This window comes from Misgurnus anguillicaudatus, chromosome 6 (assembly GCF_027580225.2).
Source record: "Misgurnus anguillicaudatus chromosome 6, ASM2758022v2, whole genome shotgun sequence".
In the NCBI taxonomy this organism is placed as follows: Eukaryota; Metazoa; Chordata; class Actinopteri; order Cypriniformes; family Cobitidae; genus Misgurnus; species Misgurnus anguillicaudatus.
In genome coordinates, this window is record NC_073342.2 from 32,274,563 (window position 1) to 32,293,573 (window position 19,011).

A 19,011-nucleotide genomic window follows, 5' to 3' on the forward strand; every position below is an offset into this window, starting at 1 on the left:
GGCGCGTGAATTTTGCAAAATTTGTGGGTGAAATTTACGTCATTCGCGTGTAAAATTAGCATAATTTGTGTGTGAAATTAGCATCATTCTTACGTAAAATTAGTGTCATAAGCGAGTGAAATTTGCGTCATTGGCACACAGGAATTTTGCAAAATTCGTGGGTAAAATTGACGTCATTTGTGTGTAAAATTATGTAATTTGTGCGTGAAATTAGCGTCATAAGCACTTGAAATCCATTGGCACTTGGATTTTGCTGAATTCGTGGGTGAAATTTACATCATTGCATGTTAAATTTGCTTCATTGGTGCATGAATTTTCTATCATTCGGGTGTGAAATTAGTGTCATAAGCGTGTGAATTTAGCAACATTTGTGGATAAAATATACGTCATTCACGTGTGAAATTTGCGTCATTCGTGTGTTAAATTTGCGGCATTCGTGCGTGAATTTTCAGTCATTTGCATGTAAATTAGCGTCATAAGCACGTGAAATTTGAGTCATTGGCACAGGAATTTTGCTAAATTTGTGCGTGAAATTAGCGTCATTTGCGTCATAAGCGTGTGAAATTTGCGTCATTGGCACGTGAATTTTGCTAAATTCATGGGTGAAATTTACCTCATTCGCGTGTAAAATTTACGTCATTTGTGTGTGAAATTAGCATCATTTGTGCGAAATTGCACCCGAAACGTTCAATTTGCGCCGCAGGATGTCTATCATTCGCGCCCAATGCTTCATTCGTGTCTGGTGTGAACACACCATTAGACTGATAATGACACCTAAACTAAGATCAGGTTGTAGATGGTAATTAGGGTAGATAGTCTTCATGATGTCACGTGTTTTGCTCATGAATATTAAAACGCTCTACCGGATTTCTGCTAATTTCACAAACTGACAATCAAAATCAAACATCATTCGGAAATGTATAGCTATCTGAATAATAACACGTGTCGACAGTTTAATTAACTTTAACTAACTAGCTCAGCAAGATTCTCCTCAAGTTGTTGCTTTATAGATAGTGACAGTTTACACTCATGTCCTGATGTTGTATTATTAATAATATTCTGACACAAATCAGAAAGCAACAGCACATGAAATCAAATTGTGTACAGTAGGTTTCAGACCTGAGGGATAAGCTACATTTACATTTTTACATTTATAAATTTGGCAGAAACTTTTATCCAAAGCAAGCTACAGTGCATAGAGTTAATTTTTTTATCAGTAGGGATGAGCGGGGCACAAACTAACGCGGGGTTAATTGTAACACGCTACTTTACATATTTCTACACGGCCGAGCAATCTGTGCTTTTGGTCTTTTTCTCTTACTGTCAGAAGATCTCCTGTGAATTTGTAGAAAGTTCTGATGTATTTTGGTTAAGAAGCACTAAATATTCAACATTTCTCCACTCTTGATATATGAAATAAGTGGGACTAAAAGAGGGCAATGTGACTAAAATCATGCAGTCATCGGGTACCAAACAAACCCAAAAAGAGTTAAAATGGTTGAACCATAAAGCACAATCTGAACATCAGTTCATCTTGGACCGATCGGCGAATGATAACCGCTCAGATATATCACAAACTACAGCCAAACATCTATCAGCTGACACATTTCCACCATCACACGCTTCATACGTCTTGACGCTCGGCTCCAGATGAAACTCTTAAAGAAATGACGTTCATCAAACTCACCGAGCACGTGCAGTTTCTACAGCCATCCGTCCAGGTCTGATCTTCTCTGTAGGTCACATCTTTCACACGGCAGGTTCGCTCGCAATAACACGAATCCAAACCTTTCATCTTCTCCTCGGCCAGAGACAGCTGATCCACAAAACAACAAGCAGAAACATAACATATATGTGACAAGAAAATAGTAGCGTATTCCAAACCTTTCAAAATACAACCCATTACTAAAGTACTTTCTAGTACTACAGATAGAAAATAAAGCAGTCCACTGGGATAAAACAACTATTTTGTATTCATAGAGAAATGATTTGTATTCTACACTGACAGCGTGCAATGCTAAAGATTTGAGTGATCGATGTCACTCACAAACATTTTTTGAAAGTACTAAATATTTATCTAATTTGAGATATATTTTAAAAAACATAAAAGAGTCATATGATCTCATATTATGTCTTTAGAGCATGGGTCTTCAATAAGGGGTCCGGGGGGTCTGTGGTGGTATTACTGAGAGTCGTCCAAATAATGGTTGAATGGAAAAATTAAGTTAATGCATTAATAGTATCATATCAAAATGCTAAATGACTAAATGTTAATAGGTTAATAATAGGTTAATAATAAAATTAAATAAAAAAATAAAAAATAATAAAGAGCATAACATTCCCATGATAAAATCTATTCAGTTAAATTAAAATATGATTTATTCTTTTTTAAAAAGCTTTTTAACATAGCCATTAAAAAGGGCGGTTCACATTTCATGTCTTTTGCATGCTCAAATAAATTATTTTAAATGTAGACGTACGGCAAGCACGCTCAAATAGAGAGCTCTTTTTCCAGGCGCGGCAGCCAGTTAAAAATACTTTGAATTTTCAGAATGCCACATCGGAAAGAGCGTTGAAAATTATGTGGAAAGTGGTCCCATTTTCCGTGCGGTTTTAGGCACAAAATGTGAACCGCCCCTAACGATGTATAAGTTATAAATAATAATAAATCCATTCTTAATTTGATAGATGTACTGGGGTCCCTGCTCCTCCTCTCTATCCATTAAGGTTGCAAAGATTAAAGTTTCAAGCCAAAGTGATCTTCTTTATAAAAGTGAAGCCCCATCCAGGTGCATGTCATAGTGTGGGAAGATTTGCATATAACACCACCAAATGTAAACATCAAAAAAAGGCATAACTTTAATTTGCGCTGTAGTATTGTTGCCGCCCCGACCATGCAATATGGGCTTGTTAGGTATGATGTCATGCACCAATTTCAGGGCCAACCGATCTCAAATGCCATAAGGAAATAACAAAAATCACCAATTTCATAATAATCACTCGTGTCTTAATGCAAAACTACCAAAAACACCCAATCCTAATTTATTTCTCCATAACAAAATCGAGATGACCAGACATGGACTCATGGGCATTTTTTAATTATTAATGTATCGCTGTAGGTGATTCAGTGAGCCGAGAGACTCAATATTTTGCCTTAAATGTGTGATTTGAATAAATAGTGCTCATTAAAAGATTAGTCCATTTTCTTAAAAAAATCCAGATAATTTACTCACCATCATGTCATCCAAATTGTTGATGTCTTTCTTTGTTTAGTCGAGAAGAAATTATGTTTTTTGAGGAAAACATTCCAGGATTTTTCTCATTTTAATGGACTTTAATGGACCCCAACACCTAACACTTAACTCAACACTTAACAGATTTTTTCAACTGAGTTTCAAAGGACTATAAACAATCCCAAACGAGGCATAAGGGTCTTATCTAGCGAAACGATTGTCATTTTTGACAAAACAAAATTAAAAATATGCTTTAAAAAAAGATGCATTAAAAATATGCTGGCGCTTCACAGGACCGGAGATAGACAAGAAGTTGTGGTTTAAAAGTGCATATTTTAAAATGACAATCGTTTTGCTAGATAAGACCCTCATGCCTCGTTTGGGATCGTTTATAGTCCTTTGAAACTCTGTTAAAAAACTGTTAAGTGTTGAGTTAAGTGTTAAGTGTTGGGGTCCATTAAAGTCCATTACAATGAGAAAAATCCTGGAATGTTTTCCTCAAAAAACATAATTTCTTCTCGACTGAACAAAGATAGACATCAACATTTTGGATAACATGGTGGTGAGTAAATTATCTGGAATTTTTTTAAGAAAATTGACTAATCCTTTAATGGCTGTTTCAATAATATCCTCTATTGAAATGGGTGGAGGTTTGGACCTGGAAACAGTATTCCTTACGTCATGACTAAACAAAGCTCATTTGCTTTGGGATCTGATATTTCAAATATGATAACATTTACATTACACACATTGAGGTATTCAGCCAATCACAATGCACTGGATAGCTGGCCAATCAGAGAACACCACGTTTTCATTGTACGATGAGCGTTGTACAAATCAACGTGTTTCCAGGGGCATAGAGAAGCACAAATAATGTATGTTAAGTCAAAAATAATTATTTTTTTAACCATAAACCACGTAAACACATTGCATTACACCAAATACACAAAATAACATGCTTTTAGCAACATCATATGACTCCTTTAATACAGATATGGAAAAAAGAGCCAAATTACAGGGAAAGATCTGGGAATTGTCTGAGATTAGTGACTTTGAACTCAATAGATTATTTGTTATTTGCTATATAATTCTCCATTATTCTGCCAATACAACTGTATTTTATCGATGTGCTGGTTGTTCTGCATCATGAGAGTTTTTATTTGTCATCCAGAGCTTGACAGATGGTAGTTATTACAATAACACAACAGCAAAATACGTCTTGAAATTCATAGCACACCACAACCCAGATGTTTAGAAAAATCCGCTTGGTTTCATCCGTCAAGCAAATAAACGGAAATATGCTAAATTTGGTGGCACGCAGACAGCTGAGGACGTTCATTTATCTTCTGCTTTCTATCAGAGAGTTAGTTTACTTTACCTTACTGGAGGTTTTAGCCAAGATATCTTGAAGTTCCATGATCTTCTGCACGAGTCCGTGGAAATCATTACAGGTCGGGCAGGCTGAAGAACAGAAACGTGAGATCATTCGTCTAGAAGTAACTAATAGGCGATGATAAATAAACGCATCACGTACTGCGGTTGAGGTCAGGACACTGTGTGATGTATCCTTGAGCCATCACCAGGATCTGAACGTCCTGCATCACACCCTGACAAGATGAGATCAGACGAGAAATGAATCAGAAATATTCATCAAGTTTTATAATGAACACATCAGTCGAGCTCTCAGCTTTGCATTAAATATATTAACTTCAATTCACTCGATGTAAATCGCGACCGTGAGCTGAATAAACCATTTACTGGTGTGTTATGCGTGTGGAGGTTAAAACAACTTTTGTGCGTCTTCATGGACATAAAGCATAAAAAGTGGATACTTCAAAACATGAATTTGCCTTGACAAACTTGTCTTCGTAAAGTGCCTCACATCGTGATCTTTAAATGTGCTCTTAACAGTTCAACAGCAGTCTGTCGGCAAAGCCTCATGGGTAATAAACTGAAGAATCTGAAATTGTGGCTTTTAGATATTTCAAGGCTGGTGTTATTTGTTTGGCAGAATGTGAAGAGAAAGCATCAAGAGAGACTAATAACATCTCAGAATAAAGAGAAAGATAAGACTGACCTTTTCCCAGCACACGCTCTTCAGATTATCACCCGCTACTCTATAAAGCATTATTGCTTTCCTCTTTTGTTTCAATTTATGAGTCATTTGATCTTTGTAGGACTTTAATCCAGCATTTAATCCATGCTGAACTGAGATTTCGTTTTCAATGTTATCAATGTGATCTCATGCTTTAAAAAAATAAAATCAGGCTGTCTTGCATCTCATGGCAAATACACTTCATTGAGTTGCATTTTTATAGCAAGAACCTCACAATCTGAGATCTTGAAACGTGTCATTTTCTGAATCTTTCTACATGCACAACCCTGTAAAGAAGTTCTCACAATATTGAGACATGCAGCTCAGACGCGGCGATGAACCACCAAGGGTTTAATAGGAGGTGGGCAGGCCGTGCTCTCTGGTAATTGGACATAATATGCATTGGAAAAATGAAACGATGTGGGTGGCAGAAGTGTAATAATGGCCACGGTCGCCGCTGTCCCACACTGATAAGCGTAACAACCACATACAGATTGAATTTGTTTCATATGCGTCTTAATTTGATTGGCCTCCATCCTTTGGCCATGCGGCACTCGGCAGCATCGCGTGTAGTCTGTAACCATGGTAACCTGGTCCAGCTCGCTTCCCCGGAAAGCCTTTATTTCGCCCCTCGCAAGAGTGGAGCGCCGTGACTTATGTGAAATTGTTTTCGAAATTGTCTTGCCTCTTCAATTTTCAAACCATAAATTCAAAGGCCGATGCCGTTTCTGCGGATTCTCCATGGCGATGAGAGAGAAATTGAGGTGAGTGGTCGGAGTTCAGAGGAAGTTGGGATGTGATGTGCGTCACAGAACGGCGAGTAAATGCACTCGTGGTGATTGTTTAAATTAAAGGTATTTGCCCTCTCAACAAGTGTTGAATTATCTCTAATCGAAGAGTAATGGTGTCTTTGATCAGCGCCGTCTAAAAACAGACATCAATATTTCTCAGCATTGCTACGAGTGCACTTCAGATTCTGCATTCTGCTTGTTATGATGACTTGAACATGATGAACTCGATATACTTAAAACAGACCAAACATGTGTGATTTGTATACACGATATAAAGCAAAAACATTTATTTGCTTTCAGCTGAAACAAGAAGCATCATGAAGAACCACAAGCGACCCTTCATTCATCAATCTGAGACAGCCTGAAAGAGGTTTACTGTGTCTCACGCGTGTGCAATGTGTCTTCATGCACCTTCATGTGTGGTGCCGCAAACTTAAATACCTTAAATAGGCCGTGAGCGCTGTTTCTCTGCCCGACCCAGAAAGAAGCGTCTTCTGGTATTTCCATAAGAGGAAGCGCCACGACTCGCTCGTAGATCCTGAAAAGAAACACCAGGAAAACCCAAAAGTTTGAATTATCACTAAACAATGTGATAATGAGCTGATATCATTAATTATGTACAAGTTTCAAGAACTGTTTTTTTTTAAGCTATAACTAGATGTGAGGATATATACAGCAGGAATTCGTACGAGTTGGCAAATTTGTATGAATTCAACCGTGCAAAAACGTACGATTATCATAAAAACATTAATGTGAGGATATATACAGCGGGAATTCATACGTGTTTTATGAGTTTTTGCATGATTAACTACACATGAATTCATACGAATTAGCCAAACCCCAAAAAAACCCACGAATTCCCGCTGTATATATTCGTACGTGTTTTAGGGGTTGGCTAATTCGTTTGAATTCATGTGCAGTTAATCATGCAAAAACGTATGATTATCATAAAAAACATTAAAGGCGGAGTCCATGATGTTTGAAAGAAAATGTTGATATTTGAAATCACCTAAACAAACACACCCCTACCCCAATAGAATCTGGACCTTCTGTTGATAGACCTTCCCCACACATACGCAACCCGGCATTTGATTTGATTGGCTATAAGTGTGTTTTGGTAGTCGGCCCGTCTTCTTTTCCAAAGCGTTTTTCAAACATCGTGGACTCCGCCTTTAGCGTGAGGATATATACAGCGGGAATTCGTACGTGTTTTAGGGGTTGGCTAATTCGTATGAATTCATGCTTAGTTAATCATGCAAAAACGTACGATTATCATAAAAAACATTAACATGAGGAAATATACAGCAGGAATTTGTACGCGTTTTAGGAGTTGGCTAATTCGTATGAATTCATGTGTAGTTAATCATGCAAAAATGTACGATTATCATAAAAAACATTAACGTGAGGATATATACAGCGGGAATTCGTACATGTTTTAGGGGTTGGCTAATTCGTTTGAATTCATGCTTCGTTAATTAAGCAAAAACGTACGATTATCATAAAAACATTAACGTGAGGATATATACAGTGGGAATTCATACGTGTTTTATGAGTTGGCTAATTCGTATGAATTCATACATAGTTAATCATCCAAAAACGTACGATTATCATAAAAAAACAATAACGTGAGGATATATACAGTGGGAATTCATACGTGTTTTATAAGTTGGCTAATTCGTATGATTTCATACATAGCTAATCATCCAAAAACATACGATTATCATAAAAACATTAACGTGAGGATATATACAGTGGGAATTAGCATGTGTTTTATGAGTTGGCTAATTCGTATGAACTCATACGTGGTTATTTATGCAAAAATGTACGATTATCATAAAAAAATAACATGAGGAAATATACAGCAGGAATTTGTACGTGTTTTATGGGTTGGCTAATTCATATGAATTCATACATAGTTAATCATCCAAAAACGTACGATTATCATAAAAAACAATAACGTGAGGATATATACAGCAGGAATTAGCACGTGTTTTATGAGTTGGCTAATTCGTATGAACTCATACGTGGTTATTTATGCAAAAATTTACGATTATCATAAAAAAATAACGTGAGGATATATACAGCGGGAATTCGTACGTGTTTTAGGAGTTGGCTAATTCGTATGAATTCATGCTTAGTTAATCATGCAAAAACGTACGATTATCATAAAAAACATTAATGTGAGGATATATACAGCGGGAAATTCGTATGTGTTTTAGGGGTTGGCTAATTCGTTTGAATTCATGCTTCGTTAATTAAGCAAAAACTCACGATTATCATAAAAAACATTAACGTGAGGAAATATACAGGGGGAATTTGAACGTGTTTTAGGAGTTGGCTTTTTCGTATGAATTAATGTGTAGTTAATAATGCAAAAACGTATGATTATCATAAAAAACATTAACGTGAGGAAATATACAGCGGGAATTTATATGTGTTTTAGGAGTTGGCTAATTCCTATGAATTCATGTGTAGTTAAGCCCGATTTATAGTCGTGCGTAGGCGTAGGCTTTCCGTAGTCTGTGCGTAGCTCTGCGTAGCCTGTTGTGCACCTCGCAAAAATTTTAACAGCACGTCAGTTCTACGCGGACCACAAGCACTGTGATTGGTCCACCAGAACCCCTCCCGTCAGGTAAAAAACTGCGTCATAGGTATTTCCATTTGCGAAGGTGAAAACAAAAAATGGCCAAGTTGAGAAGTGATTTAACTCAAATTGCAACAAAAGTCGCTGTTTATTTACTTCCATCACTATGGTCATCTCAAATCATACACAACAAGTTGCTGTTTCTTCTTTGTTTCTGGGTTAACTTGCCAAGCTGCTTCTTCTTTGACGGTCGCGCTGCTACTGTGGTTACACGCGTGGATACTGCCTACCAGCGGTCTGCGTGCGTGTTTGCACGTCGACGCGGAAGATGACGCAAAAGTATAAATGAAAAAAGATGCAGAACATGCGACGTCGCGGCACAACTATAACGAGTCCTTTAATCATGCAAAAACGTACGATTATCATAAAAACATTAACGTGAGGATATATACAGCGGGAATTCATACGTGTTTTATGTGTTGGCTAATTCGTATGAATTCATACGTGGTTATTTATGCAAAAAATTACAATTATCATAAAAAATAACGTGAGGATATATACAGTGGGAATTTGTATGTTTTGTAGGGGTTGGCTAATTTGTATGAATTCATACAAAGTTAACCATGCAAAAACTTACGATTATCATAAAAATAACTAACGAAACCCCACCCCTAACCCCAACATCCCAGTACAGTGATTGTACAAAAATGTTGTCATATGAATTAATACAAATTAGCCACCTCGTAAAATACATACGAATTGCCCTGAGATAGCGTTGATATATAGAGTAGTAAAGTATCAGTTAGTAAAGCTATGCCATGAAGGTTGTTGATTCAGATAAAAACAAAATAGCAACGTCACAACATGCACATGACCCATAAAACCCAGTTAAATCTAACAAACAAGGTATATTAATGAACCGATTGTAAAAGACTACTAATGAGTGATGTACCTGTTGCAGTCTACAAAGAGCACAACATGTGAAGCGCTGACAGTCACCGAGACTTTGTGCCATTGGTCATCTGCAAGCGTGTAGGGCAAAATCTCAGTGTGCGTCTGCTGACCTTTCACCTGGAAATGAAGACGAACCTCATTCTTCTGACCACTGCTTTCTAACTCTAACAACCTATAGAGAGATAGAGAGAGAGAGAGAGAGAGAGAGAGAGAGAGAATAACAATCAATGCAAAAGATCCACCCAGGATCAGCACATTGCTAAAAACCATCGTAGTAACCACCTCTTAGCAACCACATAGCAACACCCTGACAACCATCCACAACCCTACAGCATTCTGATGGTGAACATGAACTAATTTTGCATGAGCGAGCATCACTCGTATATCTCTAAAAATCAACTTCTTTATTTGTTCTTAGTAAACATGATAACGCTATCAGAGGACACAGCTGGATCTTTAAGAGAAGAAGAGGTCATTAAAAGAAAAACAGGGCAGAGAAAATTCTGCAGAATTGACAAATAAAGCTTGCAGCGTTCGCCTACCTGAAATCCCTCAATTTACTTTTAAAATGTCCTCCATAACAATATCCCAAGAGATTTTTATCTAAACTCACACAGACCAACAGAGGAGCTGACCGCAGACAATATCAGACCATAACAATGTCATCAAGCTGTTTTACGGCACACAACGCATCAAATATTTTACATTGAAAAGTAATTTGATTCTGTCCTATGACCCATCCACGGATTTTCTTCAAATATATTTTTACCATCTAATCACATTTGGTTATCTTTGTAGACTGCGTAGTGTAGATGCAAAGTTTTGTAAGTGCATCTGACATGTTTTCTTGTAAATTTGCATTTTATCAGGCTCTTATGTTAAGGTTTTGTCATTTAGTAATAAGAATGGCAATAAAAAGGTAATTAGTCAGTAATTAAAATGTTTTATTTTCACAAATGTCACTTTTGTTATTGATATTTACCAAATTTAGTCTTTAGCTGCAAAACCCTCTAAGTGCATGCAAGCCCCATTGATGAGAAAACGCTTCCCTGCCAATGATGAGTTTTTAAGGCAATCCATGTTTTCGCCATTACCCAACAGGTGGCGCACTTACTTAACTTCTAAAACACTGAATTATCCACTGATCCAAAAACAGTAACTCTGTGTATGTTTTGATCATTGTTCTGAATCTGATCTTTAACAAAAGTCCTTTACAAAAGTACAATTATCTCTGTTTGCTCAAAATTGTGTCTTTTTGAAGAAACCTACCCATATATGAGAGTTGATAAAAAGAGAACTAATGAAGGTAGGATAAAATGTTTTCTAGTTTTTTTGGGTTTTTTTGAAAGCCAAGGGTCTGTTCTTTCATTTGATTATTTTATGTTTATATATTTATAAAATTAATTTTTCTGGAAGGCATTAAACTTTTGTGAAAATCAGTTAAAAAATCCACTTCTTTGGACAAGACATAGTTAATAATTGCAAAATCAATAAAGTGTAAAAATGAAGAAACACACATTAGGTGGCGCTGTGATCAATGTGACGTCACATAGGGGTTGTATTCAGGTCCAAGTACTTACAAGGGGTAAGTACAAGTTTGAATGTGATCTACAGTCATTTTGCGCATCATCATTCATCTTTCATGCACTTAGAGGACAAGTGCACAAAGTCGACGTGGGGTTTAGCGAATTCTGATAACAAAGCTGTATTTCTGAATGGCCTGAGGCCTGGATTAAGTGGATTTAAAGCAAAGGTATTTGATTAACATATAATGCGTGCCAAGAGCTGGATGTCTTCTTGGGTCCAAAAAAATGTATCCGACCCGAATCACTTTTTACCCGATCATTATCATTTTTTCTAAAAGAAAGACCCGACCCAAAACAAACCCGACAAAATTAGACGCGAGGCCGACCTGACCATGTGGCAATTTTTGTAACCCAACTGGACCCGAATATAAATGACACTGAGGTGTGTGCAGTCTGCAGCCGCGCATGCATCAGTCAGACAGAAAGAAACCCCGGTGGCCTCATAAACAATTTGGCCCGCTGCGCTGCTGCATTTATTTTCATTTTGTTATCTGACGATGACACCCAGGTAACCGCTTACAGTGTGTATTCAAAATTAATTGACAGGTCTGCCTCAATGACAATTAACCTACCACCAGGCACAAGATGGCGCAAGAGATCTTGGCAAACAGAGATCAGGATGCAAACAGGATGGCGATGCACATACTGTATGCAAGATAATTTGGGTCTTCTTGGGTCCATTAGGCAAAAACACATTCATTTTAAATTACCCGAGGCCGCTAATATTATATCCGACCCGTGTCCGAGGCACACGTGAAACTTTTAGACCCGAACCTGCTCACGTCTCAGGTCGGACCTCGTGTTTTCGGATCAAAAACCGCCTTTTCACTGCACATGAGATGCCCGATAAACTGAAAGTCATTTTCTATGAAGAGTCGCAAAGGGCTGCGTGAGGTGCCGACCACCTGCGAATGCGTAATTTTCGTAACCGTTTTGAGCGCTGGATCCGTAAAAAAACTTGTGCGACTACACCGCATGTGCTGGAATGAGCTTCTCTTCTATGTTACAATTAAACTGAAACTTCATTACGACTGCCACTAGGGGGCGAAGTCCGAAAATCGTGTCGTTATGTCGTGTGGAGAGAAAAGGCGGCTTAGGTCTGTGGTTTTCAAACTGGGGGCCGCGAGATGGTGTCGGGGGGGCCCAGTTTTATGACATTTTATGAAATACATTAATTTATCATGAATTCTGTGTAATTAAACCTTAAATAATACGGCTACTAACCAAAAGCACTAATTTTTTGTATAATGTAATGTATTTTTTTTTTATTAAAAAGTTGAGTTTTAGAACTGTTTTTTGTCACAAATTTTCTTTGGGGGTCCGCATAGGAATGCACCGTACACAATGGGGGCCACACGCTGAAAAAGTTTGGGAACCACTGGCTTAGGTGGACCCGTAACAAGCAATATCATCACCTTATTTTGACGGAGGTGACGTTTAGCGGCTTTTGCATCTGAGATTTTCATATTTACTATCAAAGCCATTTCTTTGTATTATTTTGTTATTGTCTGATTTATCCTTATTTCTCAACAAACTAATTGGCATATCATGTCATTAATTCAACTACATTTATTAATCCACTGTTATAATGAACTAGATAGTATATCTGGTAACGTTTTAATCATGTTTTTAATCAAATCTAAATCTACTTTAAGAAAGTCACGTCCAGCATTTCTCAATAAATTAAAACTATCATTTATCATGCCGTGTCGCAGCAGATGCAGGAAACACGCTGGATAAAGATGAGCTGAAAGCATCTTGGCATCTCTGCCCGTCTCTACTGAGATTTACTCAAAGAAGAAACATTAATGGGCAAAGCTGCCAACAAACTCATCAGCCATTCTGTGAACGCAAAACACCAATTTTTATTTCTTCCTTCTCGCAAAAATTCCCTCACACTTGAGCGCATTATTCCAGAGAAGCCAATTACCGATACGCAGGTTTTGATTTATCTACAAACACGGAGGTAATGAGTTCCCTTCCTGCTCCCGTGCACTTTTACTTCACAATAGTCTAACTGCAAAGAAAGAGAATATCAATAGCAGCCGGTGTCGCCCAATGTCAAAGCCACCCGCTTTATCGACTCCGCATACAAAGTAATTAACATCTTTCACAAAGACGCTATTATACGCTGACTTCATAAACACACAGTTTAACAACCAGCACGATTACGCTGCAGATATTGTGATGGTGTGCATATTGTTCTGTACGCAGAGACGAGCGTGTAAAGATCTTGATCTACAAAGTACTCTTGATGCACAGACCCTGAAAAATCCTCCTGACTATAAAATGCATCTCGGCTCTAAATTGCCAGCGATAAAAGCATCTTTAGTCGAGCGACTGTGAAGAATCGGCCTGATTTCTGATCGAGATGAAAGAAAAACCACACAGATCTCGGGCGCAGACTTTACTTTCTTATGACAGTCAGGAAAATAAAGTCCACTGAGACGGGGGGCCACCAGATGGAGACCAAATACTTCATTTTTACCAAGTCATACCATCACTGAGTCTGACACACTTTGAACTACAGAAAATACTGGAAGCACATTGAAAATCCTAATTGTATTGCACAATTATTTCCTATGACAGAGAGAGATTGAATATCAAAACCTGGAAATAAATAAACACTAACAATAATGCAACTAAACTAAAAAATATAGTCTGCGTTTCCAGTTTTTGCAGACATTAAGTGCAGTGGTTAGGATGCTAAAATAGTCTTCCTCATGAGGAAGGAGAGACTTCTTATCATTTCTGCTGAGCGGCGCTCTTAGTTTCAACTCTGCGAGGAAAAACTTCTAATCAGTCTTCAGGGAGCTGCAGACGTGACCGCGGCACACGGTGAAAGTTAATGATGACCTGAACAGAGACAGGAGAACAACGCAGAAGCCGACAGTCAGGACTGATCCGAACGGACGATAGCGTCTCCGGGGAAATCTTTCTACTCTTAATTTTCTCTCTTTGACTTCCTTCCATGAAATATTAAGAAACCACAAGCAGAAACCATGAGCGCTCGCTCCGGCTAAACAAAAACTACAGCGGCTTCTCAGACGTGGGCCGTGACCCAAAAACTAATCGATGGTCTGTTCTGACACGGAGAGGAGAGAAATAACAATACTTCATGCAAATAATATATCCAACCATCTATAACAAGGCACTGTTTAAAATAAATACATCACATGCTTTCCATACCTTTTGTTGATGGTGACAAATGCATATGATTAATACATGTCTGTGATCGTGAGTAATTATAGTCATATCTGTGAAATCAGATGCAGTGACCAACATGGATTTCATTAAATGCATCTACTGTAAAAAGTTAAATGTTACTGTAAGTCACTTTGAACCGAAGCATCTGCCAAATGCATAAAAGTAAATATAATGTAATGGTAAAATAATAATGTCTGTAAAAACCGTGACCTTCACACTTCAATGAACTGTATAATAAGATTTTGTGTGCAGATCAATTTTACCTAAGCTCCACAATAGTGTGATTGTGTGTGCACGCGTGTGTGTGTGTGTGTGTGTGTGTGCGTGCGTGCGTGCGTGCGTGTGTGAGTGCATGCTCGTGTGTGTGCGCATGTGTGCGTGCATGCTCGTGTGTGCGCGCGTGTGTGTGCATGCTCGTGTGTGTGTGTGCGCATGTGTATGTGCATGCATGTGTGAGCACGTGTGTCCATGCATACCTGTGTGTGTGCATGCTCGTGTGTGCATGCGTGTGTGTGTGTGTGTGTGTGCGCATGTGTGAATGCTTGTGTGTGCATGTCTGTGTGCATGGGTGTGTGTGCGCATGCATGTGTGCATGCGACCCTTTACTATTCTGTAAAACTCCGAGACAGAAATCACCCAGTGAAGAAGTTTGTGTGTGTGTCGTGTTTGTGTGTTCTCACCTGTGTTCTCCTCGATGGATGGACAATATTACTCCCGAATTGAGTTTTTCCTGTTTGAGCGTCAGCGCGATGGTAAACTCGCTCTTTCCTCTGAGTTTCTGCAGCATTCGACCTGCAGCTTCATCTGGGACCCTGACGCTGCGGGACGAACCTTGGAAAAGAAATTCATTAAGATTTTAACATGAACATGAAAGCACAGCCAGACAACTCTGTCAGATAAACTACAACATATAATAAAACTGACAAAACAATCCTGTAATGCATATTAAAGTAGGTTGAGGAGAACTTACAGTAGTGTTTATTTTTTCATGCTACTGCGGCTGCCAAGTCCACAATGCAAATCAATAAAAACGGAAAGTGTTTTGTTTGGCACTGAATGGTATTTGTCTATCTTTTTCTGAATATTAAATTGAATCAGATATTCTAAAACAAAACTTTAAAGCATGCAAGTGAAAACTCAAAATGTGCTGACTTTCTGAATTGTGTTCATTAAAGACACTTTTGTTCTTGCTCAAAAACAAGAAAGTAATGTAAAAATGGTCCAACCACATCTATTTAATTCCAGGCGCAATCACATCATAACACGATGGTGATGGCGCTGGTGTTATCTGAAAAACATTATGAGATTGTTGTGAATGTATATGAAAGCGTCAGTTATTAATACTCTCCGGTGTAAAGCGTCTGACAGATACACAACACAATCATTTCTACAGAGAGAACCAGCGTTGGTAACTTGTACGGTTCCTCCTCCACAAACACGTGTCTGACGCTCTTTAATGGAGGCATCAATAAATGATCAGACCTCTCAGAAGTAATCACATCAAAGATCTCAGACGCCGCTGTGGGAGACGGTGACACACTTGCAATATTTAGGCAGATGCTTGTAATGAAGACACGTGGACCATCATCCAGCCAAATGCACCAAAACTTTACAGTGTATCACGCTGATTTTTATTTCCCACCAGAGAAACATTTCATCTCTCTTTCGTTGTTCAGATATCTACTGTGATTCTTGATTATATTTAACTCTTAGATGTTTTCTAGAAATACCTTTGGAGAAATAAAAAGAGATACTAAAGGGATTAAATTACAGCTGGGTAAGATTTTAAAGCTACAAAGTTTATTGCATATAAAATGGATAAACTCGGGTAATTTGCTCATATTGATGGGACTTTATTGAACATGTTTTTGATGAGATGCATGTTAAAAACATCTTCATTTGCTCTGCACTGAATCTTTATTAAAATAGATCTTCTACCATGATTTAGGTCACACCACCCACCCCAAATTATTGGGAAAAATATTGCTTTTTAATAATGCTTTGAGATAGCAAGCTTTAAAGTTCATCCCCCTACACCCACCATGAAAACCGCAACATAATTGTATCATGATTATCTGAATCCAAGTGGCGTGTTTTAGTTCCCCACTGTTGGCCTTTAATTCCCAGCAGGGCCGTGGTGTCCCGCTCGAACCCTCTTAAGCTAGATGAGAGGCGACTCTTTCATCACTTAAACTCCACAGGGTCTCGGCGGGGAGCTGGGGGGGCTTTGATGATGGGGATTTCCTTCGCCTGATGCCAAACCAAGGGTCTCCATAGAAACGGCTCTTCACATATGGTCCCGACCACACCCAGCTCAGACGGACGGTCGATTATTTCCTCGCTAGGTCAGCCGCAATGCGTTTGAATCAATAGTTCCTCTGCGGGAGATGCGAGGAGGTCGACCACCTGTGTTTCCTGATCCTGCTCAGATCTAATGTGAGACGCTACAGCGAGCAGCGAGGTGAATCTTTAAAATGATTTAGTGCTGATTCTCGGAGCTGCAGGAAGACATCGGGGCTGTCTGTAAGGCCGAGGGGATCGCTCGTTTGATGATTTGAAGCAAGAGTTCATTTAAAAATCAACCTCGGACTCGTGTTGTTTCAAACCTGTGTGCTTTTATTAGTGGACAACATTCAAGTCTAAAAGAACAAAGGGAAGGAGTTTTAAGCGAAATTTGGCACAGAATTTTAACCTCTTGAAAAGCACCCCCACACTGGCCCAAACCATGAAAAGACCTACTTTCACTAAAAGGGTTGTTTTTACTAAACCATTTAGAGTAAGAAGACACTTTGAGCTTCAATTTTTATGTTTTAAAATTATTTTAAGTTCAAAATTAAAAAAAGTTAGAGAGGCTGAAGTACATTGTAATAAAAAAATTGCATAACATCTTCTTTAATACTAAAAATCTTAATGATAAATATGTGTGTGAAACCTAAAAATGCAATGATGCCAAAGCCACAAGTCTAAAGAAGTTATGTTTCACGTTTGAGGTCAATGGGCCCAAAAATGAGGTTCTTGCAAGGGTTTTTGTAAGACTAGTGCCTTTTCTAAGTGCCAGTCAGCCCCAAAATAAAAGTCTTTTGTTTACATGCATACGTTCTTTCTTATTATTTATCCTTTTTTAGTGTATAAAATGCAGTTTCCACAAAAATAAAACGAAAATAAAACGTCACACAAAGATCGTTGGATTCGTTATCTAATTGGCTACACGTTCTATGAAATCATTGAAGGAACGAGCGAGTCAGATGACGTCACCATATTTGACAGCGCTGTTTGGATATTATGTATTATACTCCCGCCTACTTTGTAAAACAACGTTTGAATGCGGATTTGAACGTGAGTGTAATCTCATAAACAGTCCTCAGATTGTATATTCTATTCTATTACAAGACATTTATGCAAAATCTGATGTAAACAATGGACAATATATCTATATTTCACGGATTATACACAATTGTGGACATTGGATGTATTGTATTGGAGAGTTTTATGGGTTATTCACACATCTGAAACAGGCTGGATTCGTCTTGCGATCGTTATATCAACACAAAGGTACTGTAAGAAGTCACGTTTATATTTTGCATGTTGTCATCTGGACTTCTGCAACATAATACTACATTTATGATGCTAGAGCATCTGTATCTCAAAACAGAGACCATACACTGATGCTAAACGCGTAGACCTTTTAAACGATGTAAAGTAATGTTAATATTAGTAATATTTGTAGACAATATAGATATTGTTAGCAGCGTTAAAAAAACTGATGTCATCCCGCACCCGAACTAGTGCGCGTTGAGAGGTTAAAAAGGCCTAGTAACAAAATTACTATTTAAAGAAACTTCTAAAAAAAAGCTTTCCTTAGCACCAAAATGTTTGATTTATACTAATCCAGACCAAATATAAGTGTGTTTTTGCACAAATTTAAACACAAATGTTTTAAACACAAATGAAGTCACTAGAACAGTTTTTTGACTAAACTCCGCCCACAGGAATACGTCAGTCGCCAGCTAAGCTAACAGCAAGCTAAGCTAACGGCAAGCTAAGCTGCTATCCAATCACAACACACTAAACAAACTACACAATCAGAACTCATTGCATATTTCTGAAGGAGGGACTCCATAGAACAAGGAAGACATCAGCTCGTTTTGAGGACAGTAAAACAGCGCTATGCGCTATAGAGATGAGTAAATTGTGTGAAGAATACCGCGTTTTTTTTACATGTGAAACATGTTATATTGCGCACTGTTAAGCAATCAAAGCTTCAAAAACACAGAAAGAACGGGACCTTTTAACTTCATGTCATGCAAATTTTTCTATCGCGTCTGCATTCACTTTGTATGTAATGTTCTCGCACAAACCACATTTGGTGTGTTCATCCAATTATAGTTAATTAAAGTACATTAAAATGATCTGTTAGCAGCACGCATTTAGGTTTAAGGGGGTGTGCACACCGAGGCGTTTATGGCGGCGTATGTTTTCAATTGTTTCCAATGGAAGCCCTGCACTTTTCAAAAATGGCAGAAGCTGGTGTTTTTTTGCCGTATTAAGCGCCGACACTCGC

At 38.1% G+C, this 19,011-nt stretch overlaps 1 protein-coding gene across 1 annotated transcript in view; it reads right to left on the minus strand.

Annotated features, from left to right (window-relative positions):
- nell2a (neural EGFL like 2a) overlaps positions 1–19,011 on the minus strand; it is an 88,880-nt gene that overhangs the window by 60,215 nt on the left and 9,654 nt on the right. Inside the window, exons 3-8 of the mRNA XM_055191640.2 lie at positions 15,131–15,281; positions 9,656–9,829; positions 6,561–6,657; positions 4,768–4,840; positions 4,612–4,694; positions 1,688–1,816 (exon numbers count right to left, since the gene is read on the minus strand). Of these exons, the coding sequence (XP_055047615.2) occupies positions 1,688–1,816; positions 4,612–4,694; positions 4,768–4,840; positions 6,561–6,657; positions 9,656–9,829; positions 15,131–15,281 (707 nt within the window). The remainder of the gene's footprint in view (positions 1–1,687; positions 1,817–4,611; positions 4,695–4,767; positions 4,841–6,560; positions 6,658–9,655; positions 9,830–15,130; positions 15,282–19,011) is intronic.